This window comes from Ixodes scapularis, unplaced genomic scaffold (assembly GCF_016920785.2).
Source record: "Ixodes scapularis isolate PalLabHiFi unplaced genomic scaffold, ASM1692078v2 PGA_scaffold2__306_contigs__length_199485367, whole genome shotgun sequence".
Lineage (NCBI taxonomy): Eukaryota > Metazoa > Arthropoda > Arachnida > Ixodida > Ixodidae > Ixodes > Ixodes scapularis.
Window position 1 is genome coordinate 69,928,145 of NW_024609857.1, and position 25,186 is coordinate 69,953,330.

Genomic DNA, 25,186 nt, shown 5'->3' on the forward strand with positions numbered 1-25,186 from the left:
TACGCATCTCAACCCTTTCAACTTCCGTTACATTTGTTCTTTTTAGAGATATCGACCGGGCAAACTAAAAAGCCGAGGCACTTTTTGCGTGTGCCTGTGCAGTGAGAACAACTAACAAAGAAAGCTTATATTCCAAGTAGCACACTTCCTCGGCCCACGCTTCGGCCAGACTGGAACGAGCTAGAGCCAACTTTGTTCATGCTTGGCAAAAGCTTGCGCCGAACTGTCCCAAGTATGAGCCAAGGAAGTGTGCTGCTAGTGTAGTAGGGTGCCGCCATTTTTATTATACACGGTAATACCCAAAAAATAAAACCAGCTTCTGTTTGGCCCTCATAAATAAAACATACATCACAGAAAGATTAAACCCTTTCAGAATGTAACGAACTAGCGGTTGTGATTAAAATGTGAAAATTTGATCACATGACAGTAGCTGAACCAAAAGATAAAGAATAAAATAAAATATTATTTATGAGCCAACATCCAGACGAATATGACTAATATTCATTCAAACGAAATTAGAGTTGTTGGCACCCGTAGCGTTTAATTAAAAAAAAAATCGTAATTGGCTTAGATGAAAGTCGGCTCGCACATAAATTTTGGTTTTGTTTTGTATATTTTGATTCAGGTAGAGTGGCACGTGTTCAAACTTTCCCATTTTATCCCCACCACCACAGCACCATATTCTGACGGAGTTCCAGCTTTCTGCGATGCGTAATTTATTGAAGCGGGCCGAAAGAAAAAAAAACTTGTTTTCTTCATTTATCACTGTATAGTTCCTGCCGTATACCCAACGAAATCAACCAACCAATGCGGAAAATGTTCAACCGTAGTGCTTCAACAGTTTGGGGGTAAGGGTCAGGCAGACACATTGGAAAGATAGCCCATCGCGTATAGGACCTGGAGCAGTGCCACCTAAAAGAAGCGGCCGCATGACGTCACCGTTGGTATATTCCTGACTCGACCCCAAGCGGCACACATCCGAAGCTCCACGAGGGAATGCCACAAAGTGGCAGACGCATGCGCCTTGGCATCGCCGCGTTCTAACGTCGCGCTCGTTGTGAAACCCTGCAAGGCGCACTGGCGGCGACGCAAACGCGCGCAAGGCGACGACGCTGTGTGAATCCACTATTGGGGTGGAAAAGGCACAGGCCTTTTGTTCTGTTTGCAGGCTAAGAAAAGCAGAACAAACCTTTCATCCTTTCCACTTCAGCAGAGCGAACGCCGGAGGGGAAGCAATGCAGTGCAGCGTAGGGCCCCTGGATGATCGTCGTAGAAGAGCAGTACTAGAGCGACTAAAAATGTTCATTTAGTGGCTAGTGGCCAGCGTCTAGCGGCTAATGGCTAGTGGCCAGTGACTTTAGCGTAGCTCATTTAGTGACTCTAAGCAGTACGAGACTGGGTCTGCGACTATTGATTCTAGTTTCACTCTACAGGAGCAGTATTATAGAGCCGTACTTTATTTGTTTGGAGTTGGGAAAGTGTATACGCATTCACCTTTATTGAGAAGCTAATCATCCAGAGGCTAGGGAGCGGCCTTCCGCGATTGGCCGAATGCTGACTATGACGTAATCAAAATATGTCTCATCGACAAAAATCAGACTGATGTTAAACTTAAATATTTGACGGGGTCGGCAGTGTTGGCTTCAGAGCGCAATTGGCCGCCGCCATGTTCCCGCTCGTGTGAGCAAGCACGTGCAGTCTCAAACCTGCCGAAGCTACGTTCACGCGCACGCTGCGCGGGCTTGCACGTGTGGGGCACCGTTCGGGATGCCATCTTGGAGCACCTAGTGCCATTAAATAAGCTAGGCTTCAGAGTAACGACACTTGGACATATTGTGGTTTAAAATCATGGTGGCCAGTTATCTGAAGCCAGAGGAAACGCTTTTCCGTCCTCCACAAATATTTAAACAGATCGCGAGAAAGCAAATAATACATGAGCTTCCTTACACGGAATCTAATGCTTAGGAAGTCGGTCTTTTGAATCATGACGATCGGCAGTTGCGTCTGCTCTGCACAAGCACCAAAATGGCGGCGCCCACAACAATGTCGTGGAACGGAGTGCCGATACTCTAAGCACAGCTCATTTAGTGGATCTAGGAGCACCTGGAACCAAGGCTCCCGCTGTAGGTCCCAGGGATCCTGGGTTCAATCTCCAACCCTCCCCGTTTTTATCTGGATGAGCATCGCACCTCTTGCGGTCGTGTATCACTACTACGTGATGCAAGTTAAAGACCCCAGGCTAGCGGTTTTATTCCACTGGCTAAATTTCTCATCTAAAGTGGGTAACAATGTCTTCATGCTTCTGGAAGACTAACCTCCCGCTGGAGAAACAACTAACGACTACTTAATTTAATTGGGGAAAGGAAAATAACTGCGAGAGTTCCCCTTCAATCACACTGCACCATAAAGAAAAGAAAGCTGTTTCTGTAGGACACCAATCCTTTTGCTCAGTAGATATAAGAGAAAGGGGTTAGCGAAATGGTTAATTAAGAAATAAGCTAAACGAAACAAACAACATTAGCAGCAGAGAATGAGGATTAAATAAATAGCTGGTAATCAAGCGGTCGGTTGTATTTTTCTTATATCCTCTCTTCCTTTCAATGTTTGGCTGGTTCCACCCGAAAAAAAAACACGTGTTAAATATTTACAGTGCGTATCTGCTTTGTACGTTAATTAATGCTAATAGCACAAAGTACAAAGAAATTGCGCGTGCCCGCTACAAGGTGTCGAGAGCGAACGTTTAATATAAACGGCAATACCATCACCGCCCGTCCACTGCTCAAAAGTAACGTAAGTCGTACCTGCAATGTGCGTCCCGTGTCTCCGCTGTAAATGATACATTTACTCACTCCAGTACGATTGCCATAGTTTGAGGTCTTTAAGGAGCATCACGCGTAAGCGATCAACGACACCCCGCCGATATGACGCTCATGCATATCGATACGGGCATGCTCGCGTAACATTTATCGCTTGAAGTTGTGCTCTCAGGGTGCACACTACGTGCTTCCAGTTTTCATTAAAGAGATACTGGACCAAAGAACTTCGTGCCCATAATAAGTGGTGCACGTTCTTTCCACGATCGCCAGCAGCCGCCGGTGTGTACGAGCACACGCAACGAAAATGACGTCAAAGATCTTCATTTGCGCTTAAGAGGACAGTGAAATGCTTGGGCTTCGGGCCAAAGGAGAATAAAGACAGGCTTTTCATCTGTACAAGTGAAAGCTACGTGCTTGTTAGACCAATTAATCGCTTACCTTTTACATCAGACACCACTGTGTACATGAAAAAACTCGCCTTTATTCTGCTTTGGCCCGAAGCCATTACATTTCACTGTCCTCTTAAGCGCGAATTGAGGTCTTCGACGTCCTTTTTGTTGCGTGTGCTCGCGCACACAGGCGGCTGCTGGCTCGTGGAAAGAACGTCCGCAACTTACCGCTCATTCACACTGGAAGCAGATCCGCGTTCGCAAAGCGGTTGTGAACGCGGTTGTGTAAAGATCCAGTACAATTGCACGCGCACTCGATGTCGTCAAATGCGCGTGCAATTGTACTAGATCTTTATACAACCGCGTTCGCAACCGCTTTGCGAATGCGGATCCGCTTACAGTGTGAATGAGTGGTTATTACGGACACGGAATTCCTTGGTTCAGTATCCCTTTAATGTATAATTTAACGAGAAGTATTGACCCGATAGCAAACGAAATATAGTTTTCGATTCCTGAGCCGCACTGCCTTACTGTCCCAGAGTGACAAATGGAACGTTTTAAAGAGTCAGAAAATACGAAACGTTAAGAATCGCGCGCAGTAGTTATGTCTCCCCAATAAACTGTATGGAGCGCACGCAATACTTGACGTGTGAGAATAGGGAGTTTTAGTAGACCGTGTTTCAACCTCCGCTAACCCTCCGCTACGAAGAAACCGTCACTGCGCCTGCGCGCCAATGGCCTTGGCTCTACAGTCCCGGGGCAGCGGAGGGGCTTAGCGGAGGGGGAAACACGGTCCACTAAAACTCGCTAATGTAGGCGTTGACACGAATTGGTCAGGCGGAAGCGTTCTGAAGCGCAACATGGGCTCTTGAAGCCCATCCGAATTTACGGTGAACGACAAAGAACGGCATATCGACAAAGCAGAGGTTGAAATTTTTCTGAATGAAGGTAACGGAAGTGTTAAGTGTTACATACAAGGAATGAAGTAGTCGAAAGTAAGGTAAAGTCAAGATAAAAACAGAGGTTTGAAGACTGATAGGTATAAATTTAAGGAAAGGATAATAACAGTTGCAGCTCTAAAAAAAAAAGAAAAAAAAACACACACAATAATGTTATAGTATTGCAAATGTAGTAAGTCTGTGAAACGAAAAGACGCATAAAAAGTGCGTGTAAAAACCATGATTCAAAATTGAGACCACCTTTTTAAAGAATTAATCAGACGTCATTACGCTGTAAATAGGCCTTAGCCAACTCGTTCCACTCACTAATTCTTTTGGTAATATTTCAATGTATATTATAACCTTCTCGACATAATTTTGTTTTATCTTCCTCGAATGTTCCATACGATTTGGGGTATAGTTGGGAATGACAACTTACGGCTGTCATTCCCAACACTAAGATATGATGCACAAAAGAGAACCATAGGTTTAAAGATTGACAGAATAAAACATGGGAGGTGTTGAATATAATGCGAAAGAGTTGAAGTTGAAAGATTGGTGGCTAAAGCCAAGGAAGGTGTAAATATCACAGACGATAAAATAGAGTATAAAATATTGGTAGATAAAGACAATGAACGTGTTAAATGTTATGCACAGGGTAGGAAGCATACATGTTAAAAGGTTAGTAAATAAGCCCAAGGAATTTGTTGAATATTACACGTAAGGGATAAAGCAGGAATTGAAGAATTATAAGGTAAAAAAGCCCAAGAAAGTGTTCAATATCACACGCGGTAAATGAAGCAGAGGCATGACGATTCTTAGATAAAGCTAGGAAAGTGCTTATTTTCACAAGCAAGAAATAAAACTGGCTGAATGATTGGCACATAAATTAAAGGAAAGTTTAAAATCACACGCAAGGAAGAACGCAGACGCTGAAAGATCGGTAAATAAAGTCAAGGGAAGTGGTTGGTGTCACATTTAAAGAATAGCTCTAGATGAGTAAAGAAAAACTATTTAGCTGCTTTCCAAAAGTCTTCTCCTGTTCTTTTTTCTACAACTTCAAAGTTTCCCATTTTTTCCCCTCACCACAGACTCAAGTTAGAAACATCATGATTAACTATCCCCAGCTCGCCTGCGCACACAATTTTTTTCCATAATTATTGAGGTCGTAAGGGGCGTGGGCTTGTTGGAGCAAGCTATCACACCGTAAAAATAAAATTCCTAGCCTTCATCGACCCAACCAGTCCTTGGTCTGTTCACGTGCCTAACTCGAACATAAAACGCAGTTGTATGTGTTCTTTTCCTGTAAAACAAAAGTCAATTCAGTTCACTCTATTTTCCCCCTGTACCAGAAAAACAGGTCTTTCTTTTTTCCTTTTCTATCTTAAATTAAGATCTCGCTTTTTAATTTTTTTCTTTCCCTCTTGTTCTCTTTTCATCACGCCTTTTCCTCTAAAGTTTTAACGTTCGCCACATATAACCAATTTCCTCGCACCTTCACTCGACTTAGGATCATCAAGATGCAGACTTCGGACATGTAAGGAAGCAACATCATCGGTGGGAAGAAAAGAAAGAAAATGTAAGTCCCTCACATACGTGCTAAGGCAAAATTTTTTGTAACAAACCACTTCCGATGTTTTCACTGCAACGGACTAATTCCTCACAATGTACGCACTCAATCCACTCGTTTTTTTTCTTTGTGGGGCGTTCCCGAGAAAGGGGAACCGTGTTTCTCGGCTTGCGTAAATTATTCATCGCCGTGACCTCAAACTCCCTGAGAATGGGACGCGAGCGTTTGGGGGTAGAAGGCCAAAGTTTGAGAACACGACGTTAGCTCTTCCAGCATAAGCGTGGGGTGAAAGGGCGCTTCAAATGAGACCTTCCGAATGCGCGCTCAGTACAGTTTGACTCACTTTTGCTAGCAGATGTGTCGTCCTATTATTTTTTCTGGTATCACTTCAAGCGTCAATAGACATGCATTCCACAAGGGGTCGGGAAACTGAGGGAAATGAGGAGACTAGAACGCGAAGGGACTTCAGAACGCCGAGCTCTGGTCGGAATGATTAGTGGGTAGACCTAAAGCTAGCAGCCTTTGTCTTCACTGCACTCGTCGATCGTCGCGTACAAACGCGGAATGCCGGCATCTAGCGTGTGGCTTTTGCATTCGAACGTTTTCTATGAGTGCAGGGAGACAGCGGTAGCCTTTGTCTCCACTGCACACGTCGAACGCGTCAAGGGCTGTTGGAAGAGGACTCTTCAAGAACATGTAAAGCGACACTGCTCCGCCATACGAAATGCGGCTCTCCGCTTCCGACCGTTTTTTTTTTTTCTCTCTCTCTTAATAAAAAAAAAAGTTTTTTTTTTCTTGTTAAAATTCTTTTTTTTTTTTTTTTTTTTTTTTTTACTGGGGTTCAGGGTATGTTTATCACGTGGGTACGGATATCACGCTCTCGGTTGGCAGTTGGCGATCAGTCAGTCGCTCAAGGCTTCCGCTGCATTTTCCGATTTCGAAAACGGGAAAGGGAAGGGCGCGGCAAAACAAATGGAAAGGCAACATAGACGTCATTGGCAGCTGGCGTGTAACGTCAAGCCTGAAAAGCACTACCCTAGCAAAAAAACAAACTTATATGTATACGAAATTGCTTTTTTCAATAAACGCATATGACCAAATATAAGTGCATACAATAGCCATATAAGAACCATATACGATTATATAAGAAGTTATAAGAAACTGATAAGAAGTCTCTTTAAAGGGACACTGACAGGGTGTTTATGCTGGCCGAGGTTTTTAGTAGTATATGACATATGAGAAACCAACTGCCCAGAACACAATTTGCGACTCGAAATTCGGGTTCTTTCCGCCCGAAAACCGCCGATCAAGAACTGGCCGGTTCGAGTCTCGCTCACTCTCTTTTCCGTGGTCATGGGCCGTTTTCTAAGGTATCGATGCGACCACCAAATTTAATCAAGTCGTTGGTCACTGAAGGCACACACTCAATATTAAAAATAGAAAAAAATATGAAGCCCATTTTTTTGTGGCTTCTAAAAAGCTGCAAATACGTTGATTGAAAAAAGAAAGTTCCACAGACAACCGGAAGCATTCTGTGAGTGCGTCGTTTCGCGTATCGTAGGACTCGCGGGGACGGCGATGGCAGCGGACGACGGGCGTGGGACCTCTATTTCAGAACTGTCGTTCGCGGCACCGGCGAATTCTGTCTCCCTTTAAAAGGGAAATTTGGGACTGATTAAAACAATTGGTATTCATCCCGTACGACACGCCCGACCACCAAGCCGATTTGCATGAAGACGTCGCCGAGCCATCGCTCCCATCTCGTGGCTAAACACATCGCTCCCGCAAACGTGAAGCACCACGTGTCTACTTCGAGTTGAATATGCACGCGTACAATTTCCTTACTAGGCGCGAATGTCGCCAATGCGTGGTGCTTCCCGATTTCGGCTCGGGAGCGCTTTTGCTGGAGGAAAATCGGCAGCAAACTTTGCAACTTTTTAGTCTACCGACCGGCTGAATATTACTAAGGAAAGAGATTCGCCAAAAAAGAGATGTTCGATTAGCTGGTTCGAAACATGAGCTCCGTGGAAGCGTCTGCAACGGCCCTTGCTGGCCGCGGTTCTAATCACTCCGGTGAATCGACGAACGATGACTATAAGATTGTTTTACCACAGATGCCTACAGGAATTACTAGTGAAACATCGGTGCTTCTGCATTGCGATTTGAAAGGGCGCCCCTACCGTATCCAGGATTTTCGACAAGAGATGGCCAGGTGCGGCATACTCGGCGACATCGCAGCACTCGGTGCGTACCAAATGAATCATGTTTGGATGGCTACCCTCCGAACGGCAGAAGCAAAGAGACGACTCGTGGACGCCAAAGAACTGCAGGTGAAGGGTCTTCGGTGCCTCGTCGTGGATCCCAGCATCACGGAGTTACGGCTTCGTCTCCACTGGATCCCGTATGATGTGCCGGACGACGTTGTGCGTAAGGAATTGGAGCCGTATGGCAAGGTCCTGGAAGTGAGCCGGGAGAAGTGGAATGTTGAAGGCTTCCAAGGGATCGAATCAACGACCAGGTGTGCGCGGATGACACTGAACGAAGGCGGCACGGCCGATACCATGCCACACCAGCTTCGAATCCAAGGTGGTAACGTACTTGTTGTGATCCCTGGTCGGGCGCCCTTGTGCTTACGCTGTAAGCGCACAGGTCATATTCGACGAGAATGCAGGGCGCCGAAGTGCTCGCAGTGTTTTCGCTTCGGGCATTATGGCACCGAGTGTGTCAGGTCGTACGCCAGGGTGGCCAGCGGGGCCGGGACGGACGAGACCAATGACCACGCCATGGATGCCGAGGAAGCGGAGCGTACTATCCAGGGCTTGGCGCCAGAAGTTTCAACCCCTGCTAAAGAACGCAAGAGTGAAGGAAACAGCTCCTTGGAGGCAGCCAGAGAGAACGGAGGTCAACCGGAAGGCGCACCTCCCAGCGGTGCCGACGTGAAACCCTCTGATGCCGGAGCAGATAAGGAATCGAACGACGCAAGCACCAACGGACCTTCAGATATGGACGACACTAGCGAGTCAACTAAGCGAGCCTTCGATGACGATACGGCAGCAGGAAACGGAGCACGCCAACTACACCCCTGGATGGAACGCACGAAGAAGGGGCGTTACCAGCCCGCGCCCAACGATCCTAAAGAGGAACGTCGGCGCAGGGAAAGCAAGTAAGGCGTTCTTTGCCTGGTTCCCTGGTGTTCAAGATTGCTGCATCAAGACAACTTCGACCCTGACTGCTTAGGTTTTTAGTGTCTGCACCGAAGCACAGCGCATGATTTGTGAGTCCCAATCAACCATTACAGTTGCAACGCTGAATGTTCGTGGTTTATGCACTAGGAAAAAGCAGTACCAAATACAGCGATTATTGTCGAAAGAGCAACCCGATTTCTTGGCGTTGCAAGAAACTAAATTGGCTGAAGCGGAACAGGTAGAGGAAGCAATCAGATTTTTCATGCCTAACTACGAAATCTGTGTGACGCATGCAGTTGGTCATTCGGCAGGGTGCTTCCTGCTTCTGAAGAAGTCGGTACCGTTGTCGCAGTTATGCGTTACTACGGACACTGAAGGACGTTTCATTATGTGTGATTTTGTGCTAACGTCAAATCAATTCAGGCTTATTTGCATTTATGCCCCAAATGTGACCACTGACCGCGTTTTATTTTTTGGCGGTTTACGTCGGTATCTTGATTGCGATAGAGCTCTAGTCCTTGTGGGTGACTTTAATTGTGTTGTACGACAGTTAGATAGATCGCCAATAAGACGGAACGCTGATAAGAGTGAACTACTTTTGGGCGAAATATTGGAGGATTATGACCTGATTGATGTGGGCACTGTTAAAAACGCGAAGAAGGAAATGCGCTTTACCCATTTTCAAGCGTCGTCCAGTGCGCGTTTGGACAGGGTGTATGTTTCTGCCCCTCTAGCAGAACATTTAGGAAAGTACCGTGTCACTCCAGTCTTTTTCTCAGACCACAGTCTGGTTATCGCGACGATAGGCGACAGAGCACCTGAAAAGAAAAAGTTCAATTGGAACCTATGGAAACTAAACATAAAGCTTCTGAAAGACAACGTCTTTCTAAAAAACGCAGAACAGTTTTTGAAAGATGCTTTTAAAGAGCCGGGAGCGGACATTTTCGAGAAATGGGAACTGGCAAAACAAGAAATTAAGACAATCGCCATTGAGAGGTCGTCAATTCTTTCGTACAACGCCCGTTGTGTGGAACGCAGTCTAAATAAGGACTTGATAGAGCTATGTAAAGCAGAGTGCGAAAGACCCGGTAATGGGGTAAAAGACGTGGAGTATGTCAGAGAAAAATTAGATCAGCTGCACCGCGAGCGCTATCGTGGTGCAGTAGTGCGCGCCCGTGCAGAAAAATACACAATGGGCGAGCAGCCCACTAAGCGTGCCTTGGCAGACGAGAAGCGTTACGCACTTCGGAACGAAATAACCGAAATTGAATTCAAGCAAATGATTACTACGGATCCCGAGAAAATAGCACAGGCCTTCCTCGAGCATTACGCACAGCTTTTTGCTAACAAAGCGCAAGGGTGTCATAGGGACATTTATGCCCAGCTTTTAGAAAAACTGCCAAGGCTATCGAATGATGAACGCGAAGAGCTTGAGCAAGAAATTACGATCCAAGAAGTGGAGCGCGCAATCGACGACCTGCCGAACTCTAAGACGCCGGGACCGGATGGATTGGGCGCAGAATTTTACAAGAACTTTAAGAGCCTAATAGCTAGTGTTCTTTTGAACGTCATTCATACTGCCTATGAAAGAGAATGTTTGCCCTTTTCGTTTTCTCGTGCCTACACTGTCCTGATACCGAAATCTGATGACCCCGTGAAACTGCGCAGCGTCACCGGTTATCGCCCAATAACGCTATGCAATACCGATTACAAGATCTTCGCGAAAATTCTGGCCCGTCGCCTTCAAGGTGTCGCATGTGAGATAATAAGCGAGCATCAAACGTGTGGGATACAGGGGAGGACTATCTTGACAAATGTGCATGTGGCTCGTAGCGTCCTGGAGGCCTGCAGTGACAGCACCACGCAGGTTGCAGTGCTACAGATAGATCTAGATAAGGCATTCGACCGTGTTAGCCATGATGTACTCTTTGATGTTTTGAGTCATGTCAATGTTGGTGACGCCATCCTAAAAGGTGTAAAGATGGCCTATAGGGACTGTACAACAAGGCTTATAGTGAACAAAGAGCTCAGTTCTGTTATTAACGTACGAGAGTCGGTACGACAAGGTTGCCCTATGTCTCTCCTTTTGTTTGATTTGTATTTGGAGCTTTTCTGTTTAAGCGTAAAAAATAGTCAACGTGTCCGAGGTTTCCAATTTTATAATGCAGAAGTAAAAATAATGAGTTACGCCGATGACATTGCTGTTTTTTGTAGGGACAAAGAAGGCGTTACCGAAGTCATAACTTTGGCTAAAAGGTTTTGCCACGCTACTGGTGCTGTTATAAACTGGGAAAAGTGCCGTGGTTTCTGGCATGGTGCTTGGGCCACTACACCCTCAGAATTCGAGGGTGTATGCTGGGACACAGTGCCGTGCAAGTACCTCGGGGTGCCATTGCAAAGTTTCCGGAATAGCCAAACGTACTGGTCGGGTGTCGCTATCGACCTGGACAGGCGTGCTTCTCGTTGGAAGCAACGCGAGCTGTCCATTTTTGCCCGAGCGACTGTTTGTAACGTTTTTCTGATTGCGAAGCTCTGGTATGTTCTTCAGGTTATCCATTGTGCGCGAACTAATGTTCAAAAATTTCATCGAATTTTCGCCACGTTTATTTGGAACTCGAAGTATGAGCCGATGAGACGAGACAATCTTTTTCATCGAGTTTGTAACGGTGGCGTGGGGCTTTCCCACCTTTTTGTCAAGCAGCTTGTGTCACGCTTCTTTTTTTTGAGAGACCAAGAGCACTCGTTCATTCGCACACTGATCCTAACAAAAGTGTCACCACATTTGCCATCTTTTCTTGTTTCTTCTCATGGCGGCGAGCCAACAAGAATCACTGGTTTTTTGAAAGAAGTTGTTGACACGATGGGGTTTCTGACAGCACGTTTTTCTTTGAATTACCTTTGTGATGTCAGTAAAAAAGCGCTCTATCGCGATTTAGCTGTGAGTGTTTTCCCTATGCCCTTGTACCGAGGTGTGTCCCAACATGGCCACGATGTGCTTAGACGTGTAAAAAGGATGCGTGTTCCCGCGGCTGTTAAGACTTTCTTTTATAATTTACACACGAATACCGTGCCAGTTAAGGTTTGGCTTAAAGAAAGAGGGATCTATGTGCCATGGTCGGTAAATTGCCTTCTCTGTAAAAAACCTGAGACTATTGAACATGTGTTTATTTTTTGTTGGGACGCGGTATTTTTCTGGGATGTCCTCCAACGCACTCTAAAGAAAGAATTACCTGTAACCCCAACAGGGATACGTTTCCTTAGTGTGGATAATGATAATGAAGTTCCTTATGACATGATTATGTTGTTAGCTTTGTGCAGCATTTGGAGATCACGTATGGCTGTTCGACATGCTGACCTCGACGCAAAAGAAGTGCGGATATATTTCTTCAACCTTGTAAAACAAGTACAGAGTGTGTATTTGAACTGTGAACCTGAACCGGAGTGGACTAGTATTTTAAAATCAGTCCTCGAAATGCGTGATTTTTAATACGCTGTGCAAAAAAGCTGTGCAGTGTTGTTAGAATGACACGAATGTTGCTGTAACTACCATGCAATAATAAAAAAAAAAAAATTCGATTAGCTCAGTGGGAAAGACGTCCGCTTCACACGCGGTAGGACCGGTTTCGAGTCCCCGCGAAACGTTTTTTTTTTTTTTACAATTATCACTGAAGAAAAAAACATATTGTGGACGACACGTCGCTGAATTAAATGGTAGGGGATTTCCTTTTTGACACCTCCGAACTCAATGTAATCACTTTCCACAAAATGCAAGGAGCATATAAATCAGGTAGCGTCCGCTTTCCGAGGTGCCCGTAAATGTTTTACAGGAATTGCAGCCAGCCATTGGTCCCGATCCCGTTGGTCTTTCGGAAACTCTGTAGCACAATGCCACTTTTTTTCGGACGCAGGACATGTGAGCCAGCTCTTCACGCAACATCTTGGGTGTATTCTTTTCAAAGCCGATCATGGAAATTCACCACGGGCACTCACTACAGTAGTGTATTATGATACACGATTGAGCCGGAAGTAAACAAAATCTGGTCACGTACACGGAAGTAAACAAATTCCGCGCACGTACTCGGCACGTGCCTTGGTTTCATCCTGTATCATCCTCCCACATGACCATGACGTCACATTACCACACCCCATTCCCATGCCAACGCCCCGTTCCCACGCCCTCTCCCAGGAGGGCGGGGCCAAATCCAATCCAACCAATCACAGCGCAGTAGGGCTGGGCCCTTTCCCTCTCTCCCATCCCGTTGACCAATCGGAGCTCATCGAGGTCCCGCCCTCTGGTGACGTACGCGGCACGTGCCTCGTACGTAATACCAGGAGTTAACAACATCTGGTATTACGCACGTGCCTCCTGGTATTACGCACGTGCCTCCTGGTGCGATCCCGTGCGATCCCGTGCGATCCCCTCGCTGAGGGGATCGCACGACGATGTTGATTATAAAAGAAGTCGTACATTACTATTTTTGATATCTCAAGAATCGAGAACCCTGCGTAGAGTGGTTGCTTGAGTTTGATCACTTTCGGAGCAAACTGGAAAATTACGACCTGCGAGCTAAGTGCTCGAAACTGTGTCAGGTTCGGTTTCTGAAGCATTTTTCAGTATGTCGTCCTCTTTAACACATAGTTTAATCTGTCCATGTTTACGTGCATTCTCGATCGTCTTGCCATATATGCTGTTCATGAACAGTTTGGAAAGATTCTTTTGGAAGGAGTTGGTTGCTTGCTGTGTCAGCTGGTGGTTAAAATCAATAAACGCCTTCAAGAACGCTCGCTGTGAGAATTTTAGGACTCGGTGAATTTTGGTGACTTCTAGTCCTAACTGGATGTACAGTTTCGAAATCCGGTAGTGCAAAACGTATTTTGTTTTGTCGTGAAGTGTGAGCAACAGCTTCGTAGTGGATTCCTCTTTGGGCATTTCAAACTTGTCAATCAGACTTTTTTGATAGTCGGATAACCAATCGTAGGGAACGCTTTGCTTCACCGGGGACAAGGGAAAGTCAGAATGAGTATCATGTAAGTCAGGAGGATACCTGAGGTCTACCTCCAGAATGTAGCCCGTCGGAGCGTCATCTGGAACGTCATCGATTTTCAGGCAGGCAATCTCGTCTTTCGTCATCCACTCAAAGTCCGACACTGGCAGGGCTTCTCTCATTGTCGCCGCATACAGACCGTTGACGTCCAAGTCCAAAATCTGAGACGGTTCGTGCTGCGGGTTAAACGTATCCGTTCCCGGAACATTTGCGACAGCATGGCGGGTCGTGCATTGGGTAATCCCTCCGCGAATACCCTGTTCTATCATGAGATAGGTGTCAGGATCGTCAATTAGCTGCAGTCTTACTTTCGACTGTTTCAGCGCACACGACAGTATCCCGTCCATTTTGGATTGACCGCGGAGAGGGCGGCGCCGACGGCTCGAGGTGAGATGACAGGTCTGCAGAATAATCACGTTAGTACACAGGCGGACCTGCGAGGCCTTTTTCTCACATTACCTCAGTCTTCCGCGGAGAGACAGCAGTGAAGCAGAGACAAGCGCGGATGAACCCTCGACATTTATATTAAGCGGATTGCGAAATGACGACTCGCCGTGAATCAACACGTGCGTCATTATATATGAAAAGAAAAGAAAAAACACGAGACTGAAACACAAAAGCGAACGAGCGACGCGTCAACACAACGTATTTAATTTGTATATAAAAAAAATCACATTCCGAGCTCTCGAGTCACGTGCAAACATGTCTAGACTAGTTCCTGTAAGGTTGTATCGCGCGGTCAGCTCCGAGCTTGGGGAGCATCCGCTTTTTCTTTTTATCGGTTATCCTTCGTTGAGTGAACATTGTGATTTGGGTATACGTTCGCCGCATGGCTATAAACCGCACTGTTGCGACGCGTGTGAGCATTTATCGTACACGTCTTCGAGCCTGGACAAATTTCGTTTCCAAACGCCGACGTCAATCACGATGATTGGATCCTCTAAATCGGGCAAAAGTACGTACATTCGCAAATTGTTGAGATTTAGAAGAGATATGGATAACTTGTGACAATAATGTGTACACTAATTTCGCGGAGAAGTTGAAACTAGGGTGCCTCAATGTCCTTCTGTTTAGGGTGATGCCATCGTTTGTAGTACCCGATGCCGACAGCACGCGCACACGGGTAAAATACAAAGAAATCGCAGGAAACAAAATGCCGCCGTAGCACAGTCAGCGCCACGAGCGCGTGCAGGGACACGCTCTTTCACGCGCTTCAGAACAAAAAATAAAAATAAGCGTTCGAAACAAAATGGCCAGATGTCATCACCCCAAGCAAAGCGCACATGAAGGCACCCTAGTTGAAACTTGAGCCCAGAATTGACAGTCGAGCACTCGTTCTTGGGTGCTACAGGGTGTGACAAAGGAAATTTTCTTGACTCTGAACACTGTAAGACATAAAACACACCGGAAAACCGGTGAGCAATAAAATCATGTACGCAACAAATCCACTGGGCGCCCTATTTGAGGGCGATGTTTAGAGCGCATGCTCAGAACGAGCTCACATCAACAGCCTGCTAAGACCGGCAATCTTGACAGTGTCGAATGCAAAGGAACCGTGCAAGCTCCTTATCAGCTCGCGCTCAGTAGTCGCGCACACAGCTATGGCCGCCAGTGAACACACCTTATATACCCTTTACGAAATTCAGCCAGGCCACTTCGGCAGCTAGTCTCATCTTGTTTGTACATGCTAATGGTGGCCTTTGATATTTGAGAACGCGCGCCTGAGCAATCCAGACGTTAGTTCAATTTATTGTTGTTCGTCTTATAAGTCTTATAAGCTTGTAGCGCTATGCTTCTGATGGTGTCATAAAATTCCTTGGAGTTCTCAGCTTTTGCATGCCCCAGGCGGCTGATAACAATCAAATGTAAAGAATTCTATCGAGAGTTTTACTCAACAAAGCGCCTCGAAGCAACACCACCTAGATAAGCAGAAGGCCTCCGCATCGTAGTCAGATCAATCGAGGCTTGAGATTGGGCACGAGTGCTGCGTCAGTGTTCGACCGGGGCTCGTGTTCAATCAGCGTGTCGAAGATCCGACTAGGGCCCAATATCCGACTTAGCGCGATTCGACTGTGATGACGTTTTACGAAGGGAGGCGAGGCGATGGGGAGGCTTTCATTATTCTAAGTGGTGTTGCTTAAGGAGAGTGGTAGTTTCTTCACACCATTCAAAATTGAAACAAATAGAGAAAAAGGTGTGCAGCGAAGTCAAAGTCAAATTGGACGTTTAGTGTTTATACAGTGTAAGGTTGGTCTGCCAGGATGAGGCGACACTGGTTTACACTGTAGATGAGCAATTTAGCCAGTGCAGTACAACCGCTAGCCTGGGGTCTTTAACGTGCACCACGCAGTAGTGATACACGACCGCACGCCGGTACGATGCTCATCCAGATCGAAACGGGCAGGGGTGGGGCTGCCCGTTTCGATCTGGATGAGCATCGTACCGGCGTGCGGTCGTGTATCACTACTGCGTGGTGCACGTTAAAGACCCCAGGCTAGCGGTTGTACTGCACTGGCTAAATTGCTCATCTACAGCACAGAGCACCGTTGAATACCGCTTAGAACTGATCCCTGGCGTTAATGACCTGTGAAACGCCGGTTCGTTTTTACCACACTCAATCAAAGTCGTAGAAAGAAAAGTAAAGAAAAACGAGCCACGTTCACCCCCTCAACTCGCAGCCAGAGCAAGTGACCACGTGATATGGAGACAATTATATGCCGCCAATGTTTATCATAGCGACGCGCTGGGATTGGCAAGGCACAGGACACTGTACCTACATGACCCCCTCTTTGTACTGCAGACCTTAACAAAAGTTCTTTTTCTTTTTTTCGGAAGTTCAGGTGATCTATTATTCTTGTATATTTCAAAAGTTGAAGGCCTTGTGGGCGCGCCCATCCTACGGTTACATTGTAAGCTTAAGGATGCTCCCGGTTTGGACATAATCACTGTGACCTCTCGAGGTTATTGGGGAAGGTACAAAACTGATATAGAGGTCCCTAAGATCGTGTTACCGAAGATTAAGATATGTCAAATTGAAAGGCTTGAGCCATGCTTTCTTACTTCGCAATATACAAAATGTCAATTCTGCCATTTATTTCATCCATGACAAAAAACATCAACCTCAAAATTTAGGCTACGTCTTGCAGTGAGAGCTCGTTGCTGTCCTAAAAACAAAATTTTGCATTCTAGATTATATTTTGTTTTATACAATGCAGCCAAACATGCACAACAAGGTGCTTTTGATACGTAACACTGAATTGCAGCGTATGTGTTCCTGCCCCGCAAAAATGGGCTATTCTATTTGTACTTCAAAGTACTTTTCTATTTTTCAAACGAGTTTTTGATACCTATCGAGATTTATTTTGATGTGTGTCTTTCGGTGTCAGTATTTTCACTGTTTTTGTCATGTTGGCCACAATTAATATTTCAGAAGATTTTCAGGTTATTTCTCTCTAACCCTGGAATAATCTGCAGATAAATTAAAGCAAGCAAGTGAAAAAAATTTGCATTAAACTACCTGTCGGGCCGCCAAGATGGCCTTTGTTAAAGTTCTGTTCCCGACTATAGTCGCAAACAAAGAACTAGAATTCCATCCCTTGAAGTCGAAAGTTGACTGATATTAAAAAGCCTGAATTCTTTATTAAATTTAAGTAAAATTACAGACAAATGTAGAAAAAATCAGACATTTACAATGCCCTGTAACGATGAATCAGAGCGCAGCTCTTAAGGGAGGGGACGGTACGGAGAGGGTAGGTATGCCCCTCTTCTTCATCCGCACCCTCCTCTCCAGCTCCCCTCCCATTTAGCGGGAAATTCTTCCGAGCGAGGAAATTTTTCCGCCAAATTTAGGGCGAATTTTTTCCGCTAAGTTTAGCAGGGAATTGTTACACTAAATTTAGCAGGGTATTTTTTGGCTAAATTTAGTGGGGAATTTTTCCCGCAAAATTGTGCGGGAAAATGTTTCCGCTTAATTTAGCGGGGACATTTTTTTCGTGAAATTTAGCGGGTGAAAATTGTCCGCGTAAATTAGCGAGAAAATTTTTTTGCTAAGTTTAGAGGGAAAATCTACCTATAATGTAACCCGCGGTGACGTCACGAGTGACGTCAGTCGTGACCCTCTTGACGTCGCACGTGATGTCATTTAGGAAAACGCCCCTTAATGCAACGCCCGGTTACGCCGACGGCGACGCCGACGTCGACGCCGTCGAAGACAGAAACAGGCGCCTAAGAGCTGCACTCTAAAAGAAAAAGAAAACGTCGTTTCTACTGCCATTCCGTTAAAAACGAACCGAGTTCACGGTCCAGTTCAATCGGTACAAGGTGGAACAGCGGCGTTCCCTCGTTCCTGTGTTCCTGAGTCCCTCCATTCCTTGGAACGCGCTTCCGTACAACCATAGCCTCCTCTATCCTCACAAAGCCTGACAGTTCGACGATGGAGCCATAGAGTGCCCGGTCGCAGATTTGGAGCTCGAGGATCTGGTAGCACAGAGCATCAGAGAGCCATATCTCAGAAACCTTGGACGTCAGTGCACAGCTTCTGCAGCGGCGAGGACACGAAACACACTTGTTCGCTCGGGACAAATGTGTTTAGGCGTCTCACCGCAGCGGGGTGCCAGTCACGTGGCTCTCCTCTCCTCCGTTGTCTGCCGCTCCATCTTTTCCATTTCGGCGGCCGCTTCTCGTAGCGATCTGCCAGGCTTTGTCTGTATATAGGAGGCTATGGTACAACACTGGCTGGAGCTGCCAACAATCGTGCAAAGCCATTCTTCAAAATGTGCGTCCCACCGGCTCGCACAAAAACGAGTCCATTGAGACGGCACTTTCATCGAAATCCTCGGGGGAAATTGATTTTAAAACCCACTATTATTGGAAAAAAAAGGAAGCTGCGTTATATTTTGGGTGTATCTTATACAGACCGCAAAAAAAAAAACGTAATTTTCTAGATATTAAAGACTTCCAGTAGAATACATTTGCAAGTATCGTTTACTCTATCCCAGTAGCTCTCATTGGCAGCATTTCAAGTTTTTTTATGTGTTTTACTTTTGAACTTGGAAAGCATGAAAGTAATGTAAACAACATCCGTGCAGACACAGGGTTTCTCCCTCGGTCTCGCATGATCTACAACTTCCAATCGTTACATTAGAATGTACTTTAAATAAATGTTTTACGAGCAACATATCCCGGGTGTTCATTTTTAATTCGAACAGATTTATTTAAAAAAAAATACCGTGAAAGTTACAGTTATGCTGCTTGTGGAGGTGAGTTATACGGCCAGGAGGACATATTATAGGGGGCTAATCGTAACGATCAGTTGGCTAATTAACTAAAATTCGATAATTAACTTTTTAATTAATGAAAACAGACATATGGTTCTAATTATAAACTTGCTCAGCGTTATCGAAAAGCACTAAACAAGTCATTTTCAGAAAGACTTTGAGGGCGTGAGAAGCGTAGTAGTGCACTAAAGTTACCACTCGTAAAGCAGGTACAAAGCTAGCGGTTGCGGTAAGGCGCCCGCGCGATTTTTCCGTCCCTTATCTAGCCCCAGCCTTGTACCTGCTCCACGAGTCGTAACTTTAGTGCACTACTACGCTTGTCACGCGCTCAAAGTCTTTCTGAAAATGACTGATTTAGTGGTTTTCGATGACGCTGTGCAAGTTTCTAATTGGAACCATATGTCTACTTTCATTAATTGAAAAGTTACGTAACGAATTTTAATTAATTAGCCAACTGATCGTTACGACTAGCCCCCTATAATATGTCCCCCTGGCCTTATAACTCACCTGCACAAACCGTATCAGTGCATCTTTTACGGATTTTTTTAAATAAATCTGTTCGAATTAAAAATGAACACCCGGGATATATATATATATGTTGCTCGTGAAACATATATTTAAAGTACATTCTAATGTAACGATTGGCAGTTGTAGATCGTGCGAGACCGAGGGAGTAACCCTGTGTCTGCACGGATGTTGTTTACATTACTTTCATGCTTTTCCAAATTCATATATATATATATATACTCAAAATTGTCAAAAAGGACGTGTTAACATTTCTTCATTGATTTTTGTTCTAAAATATCAGTGTGCTGTATATTTATTTTCCTCTCCGTAGGAGTTTCCTTTTGACATTTTAAGAAAATGTTTTTCGTTTGTGTCTACTATCAGATCTCCTGCCAGTGTAAAAGGGAACGCAGACCCAGCAAGCTATTTCTAACAGCTTTTTGTGTAAAAAACCCTACAGCGCTCCTGAAAAAAATAAAATAAAATAAAGCCTTGATTTGTTTTGCTTTTATCTCATTTGATTGACGAATAAGCCCTATGGAATCCGATTCCTCGACTGTTTTTTTTTTTCATATATGTTTTATTACATTTGCAGTTGAACCTACATCGCAACTATCTGCCTGATCATGAGCACGTCCGGACCGGTTCCAGACACCCAAAATGTCGACGGTAACGACATCTGTGTCTACTTCGATCCATTACTCTACCGTGCGGTGGACGACTTTGAACCGCAAGAGGACGACGTGATTCAGGTGATTCATTTCGAAATCAAATATTTTATTTGCACCCGCATCTCCACCAACTCGTTGACAAACACTCCCGCGTTTGCCCTACACCAGGTGTCGGCACCGCGCAAGCGCAGAAACCAGACGCGCGTGAGGAGACGCGTCTGCGCATGCGCGATATCGACAGCAGCGCCACCTCAATGGCGCGGCGTCGGAGAGTTGAGTAGATTCGTAAAGATGCCAGAGCCACGGACAAAAAAAAAAATTCAATTCTCGTTGGTTTCACGAGGTTCGGGCCCGGAGTGCTCTGCAGATGGTGACGGAGACGCAGAAAACCATCCAATTTTCACGCGTAAAGAAGAAAACATTAGCTAGACGGTTTATACAAAGTAATAAATATTAAATCGTACGTGCAGTAATTTACGGTCAAAACTATAATTTTGAAAGTAATATATGTAGTAAATATTGAGAAACGTAGGTAGGTTAACTTGATAATGGAGGGATTACAAACTGGTAATTTCTACAATTGGGAGACACCTATACTTAATTTCAGCTTCCGACCGAGCGCAGCCGAAGGCTGAGGGACGGTTTGCAACTTCGAGAAGAGCATTCCTACGCACCACAAAGTAGTCCGCAAAACTACTTTTTTTTTAAGAACTGTTTTGTGCGTAAACATTACAAAATATTCCAGATGTGTAGTGCTGAGAATCATTTGCAACTAAAAGAATTAAATATCTGACGTATATGTTTTTATTAATATATGTGAATGCATCTGGTTTGGTGAAAACACGACCATCCACTAGCAACACGGCTGCAGCGCTCGTTTTTTCTGTGTGATTTCATTTCCATAATGGACGAATCATATGCTTCGCTGCTTGCTGCTTTCCTCACCGAGTCACCTCAAAACGTTTTCTCGAAAAGGCAAGTTTGGGCGCCAGGAGCGAGAGGTCGTGATGAATGTCTGCGTTCAAATTCGGCAGGAGACTCCGGCCGCGTCGTACCGCGAATGCGTTGTAAACAAGAAAAGCGTCCGGGCCGCTACAATTCATTGATACGCGGCGAAATAAGGGTACCCCTTTACCTGCCGATCAGATTGAACGCCGAGAAGCTGGTGGAAAGGACTGCCCCTTGAGCCCCGGTATATATGCAGACAATACAAGAAAACATCAACGGCTGGGTCGTCGGTCACCTTGCAATGCGTATTTACATCTCGAAACTATGCCGAAACGCCGAACAGGTGGAAAGCTCGGACACAGACGCCAGCGGCCAGCTTACGTACTTACATCCCCTGTGACTAAATTTCAGAATGTGAAAGGGCACTTTTTAGACCTGTAGCAGACGATACTGTTGATACACCCGTAGCAGACGAAATACTCGGCAAGCGCGGGCGGCGCGGACGACCCGCGGCGCAGCGGAGGGATACAAAAGTGCAGGCGAGAACGCGTGACCTACTGCTGGCGTGTGATTGGCTCCGGCCACACGTAGCTTTGGCTGCGCTCGACGGAAGCTGAAACGAAGTATAGCTTCCATTCGTCTCAGCAGCGTGCGCGGATAGTGTTTATCGTTCGGCCTAAATTTAATGTACGCTTTAAAAATCTAATCTCTTAAGGGGAGGAAAAACAATATGACGCAGTCCGGGAGGGGGTGGGGGGGCGCTCATTTATCCAATCGATATAGGAGGTTGATAATTTTGCATTTCGAAAATCATAATTTTTGGGGTCGTAAGTACTAAAAGTTCGCGATAGATTGAGTTACTTTCTTCACTAATAGTATTTTATTATAATTTGATTTCGTCGCAGTAGCCCACTGAAGGTGACAATAATTTACTTGATATTTATATATTGCGTGATATATTTGTAATTTAATATGTTCGGGGACCGTGGCATTTTTTGTTTGATAGTGCGTTCAAGTATTGATGTGTGCGCTGCTGCGGCGGCGCGCGGGAGCAGCGCCGGTCTCTGGGGTGTCGTTCCTTGGAACTATCCGGTGCGCCGGACGCGTCGCAGCCATTTTAAGAGCCGTTCCTGGGAGGAATTTCTCTGCCTTTTTTTTTTTTTTTTTTGCGGTTATGAACAACGTCGGCTCCGCTCCATGGGGCAGTTGATGCGTTCGCATTAAAGCTCTCTCGGCTGCTAAATTACAGTCAGTGAGAAGGCGAGCTGGTGGAAGTTTATCACGATGACTTAATCCGACACTGGCGCAGAAGTAGTAAAAATGTTTTACAATGAATATCATTTCCGCTTAACATGGGAATGAGTGGAGATATCCGAACACGTCGGCCATTTGACGTACCCCAGCTGGTGTACGTAGGCATACTCTTTACTAAACATGCACAGTCCTGGACGATATGAAACAGCCTTGGGGGTATCTAACGGAAAACTGCCGAGGCTATTGTGAGAACGAGGACATATCCTTGGCTGTTCACTTCTGAAGGTTACCGACCACTTGCTCGGCAAACCAGTGCCGAGATAGTAATGTCGGTAAGCGAAAAAAAAAAAAAACACCTTATCGATATTTATTTTTTTAACTTATGACGCGCCCAAGACTGAATGCTCTACCTGCCGGCGGTAGTTTAAGCCTCGCTTGATTTTGCATTTTGTCGCGGAATGTATTTACATTCGGTGCTAAAATCAACATCAACCCAGCGACAGGTATCCATGAAAGGGAATACAGGCAATAATCGAACAGCCGCTGAAGCCTCGTTAATAGCGGAGCTTGCTTTTGGTGATAGCGCTTCGGGCCAGCTAAGCCACACACCCGTCTCGAATTTTTCAAATATTTCACGACTTTACGTTTCTTCATTATTCTTTTATAACAACAGCGAAACGCATTCCGCAGGTGACCTTTCCCCGATCAGGCACTCACTGGGCACAGCAAATCATCCAGCTCATTGTTCACGGCGGAAAATCAGCGAGCTCGTTCACCGAGTTCACCGAGAGAGCCCCGTTCCTGGAGATGCAGGGGCTCAAGACGACAGGCAAGCCTAGACTACTACGGTCGCACCTTCCAATCGGGAAAGTTCCATTCAGTCCGAGGGGAAAATACGTCTACGTCGCCAGAAATCCGTGGGATTGCTGCGTGTCCTGTTACCACCTGGTCCACGAAGCACCAGCATTCAACTTCTCAACCGGTACTTTCGAAGAGTTCGTGGACGTGTTTCTAGGGGGACAGTTCGGTTTTGGCAACTACTTTGAACACGTTCTCTCGGGTTACAAGCACAAAGACAAGCCAAACGTATTCTTCTTGACGTACGAGGAACTTCAGAAGAACAAGGCTGACGCTGTTTTGAGATTGGCTTACTTCCTAGGAAAAGGCTATGGAAGAATGCTGGAAGAAAATGAAAACGTCTTTAAGGAGGTACTCGACAAGAGTACTGTGAGCTCTATGAAAGGTTTTATGCGGCCCTCTCCCGAAGAGCTCAACCTGGCTCTTGGTAAGACTCCCGCACAATTTGAACGACTGAAAGAGGTTGTCACAATTAAGGCGGATGGGGCCAAAGTGAACATTCTTCGCAAAGGTGAAATGGGTCAGTGGAAAAATTATTTTACGCCAGAAACTTCACGAAAGATGCAAGCTACAATTGACGTGATGAACAAGAAGTACGGTATAATTGACCTATGGAAACAGACTCTGTAATCCGGTTTTTTTTCATAACTGGTTGGTACGTTCAGCAACACCCACCCCCTTTTCCCCCAAATAAGCATATTAAAAAAAAATGTTGTGAGGGACACATTTATATTCTTTGCACCTGACTCCGTTATAACTCATATTAGGTTAATGCATATGCCTGCACTTAGATCGCTTTAGGCTTAAGATGACATCTGTTTGTTTCTTCGGTACATGGTAAAATAAAATAGGGGAACCGTACGCACGGAGTAGTAGAGGGAATACACTAACACACTGTGACACTGGGTCTTGACTTTGTTGTTTCATTTTTTGTCTTTTTATTCCCTTTTTCGACTACAAAAAACGACAGTTTACTGTCACCGCTCTGGCTGAGTATTTCTTCTACATTTCTTTATGTCGTTTTCCGCTTTTTTAATGTTCCTTGTAACCTATACCTAGCGCCGCTTATCTGGAAAGATGGCGGCAGGTTTTAGGCGGCTAAACAGCGTACCACGTAAAGCACTGTGAATGTGGTAATTGCCATCACCTTGAACTTTACAACACCTATGAAGGAACCTCGGATACAGTAAACCACCATAATACAACCATGAACTGTGGGATCTTGCAACAAATCGCACAGGTACGCGTTGTCAAGATGTATTTATCTCTATGGATTCACTGTAGGGTTGACCCGCAAAGTTTCCGACATCCTTTGCCAAGCAGTGTTGCACGGGGCACGTATACACACATATGGCATTAGTGAAATTGCCGCAGCATTGCACACATTAGTTTGCTTACAACAGAGCTCTTGTGATCGCTTAAGGCGAGTAGTAGTAGAATACGTTTGTTCAAGAGAAACAAAAACCAAGATACCTTCACCAGGGTCATTGTACCTTAAGATGAGAGAACACACTGACACACTGGCGCCGTCTATAGGGAGGTTCTGGAACAGCGTGTCACTAGGGCGAAGGTTCTGCGGTATTCGAGAGATCAGATGCATACCTACTATCCGTGAAAAATGAGGGTCTATGACATTTCAACGGTTTTTATAGCTATTAGGAAAAAACGACGCGCAGAAAAATAGCAAATATGCAGACACTGCAAGTTTTCCACGTCAACCCGATAGATA

At 45.4% G+C, this 25,186-nt stretch overlaps 2 protein-coding genes and 1 pseudogene across 2 annotated transcripts; 2 read left to right on the forward strand and 1 right to left on the reverse strand.

Moving 5' to 3' along the window:
* Positions 1-4,654: 4,654 nt before the first annotated feature.
* On the forward strand, positions 4,655-9,108 carry LOC115311019. Its single transcript, XM_042291432.1, has 2 exons — positions 4,655-4,722; positions 8,094-9,108. Exons 1-2 carry the CDS (start codon positions 4,655-4,657, stop codon positions 8,878-8,880), a joined length of 855 nt encoding a protein of 284 aa, XP_042147366.1. The 3' UTR covers positions 8,881-9,108.
* Positions 9,109-13,233: 4,125 nt separating this feature from the next.
* Positions 13,234-14,261, reverse strand: LOC115318544 (annotated as a pseudogene).
* A 20-nt stretch (positions 14,262-14,281) lies between these two features.
* Positions 14,282-24,175, forward strand: LOC120844199 (sulfotransferase ssu-1). Its single transcript, XM_040215846.1, has 3 exons — positions 14,282-14,330; positions 20,322-20,478; positions 23,290-24,175. Exons 2-3 carry the CDS (start codon positions 20,353-20,355, stop codon positions 24,085-24,087), a joined length of 924 nt encoding a protein of 307 aa, XP_040071780.1. The 5' UTR covers positions 14,282-14,330; positions 20,322-20,352; the 3' UTR covers positions 24,088-24,175.
* Positions 24,176-25,186: the final 1,011 nt, after the last annotated feature.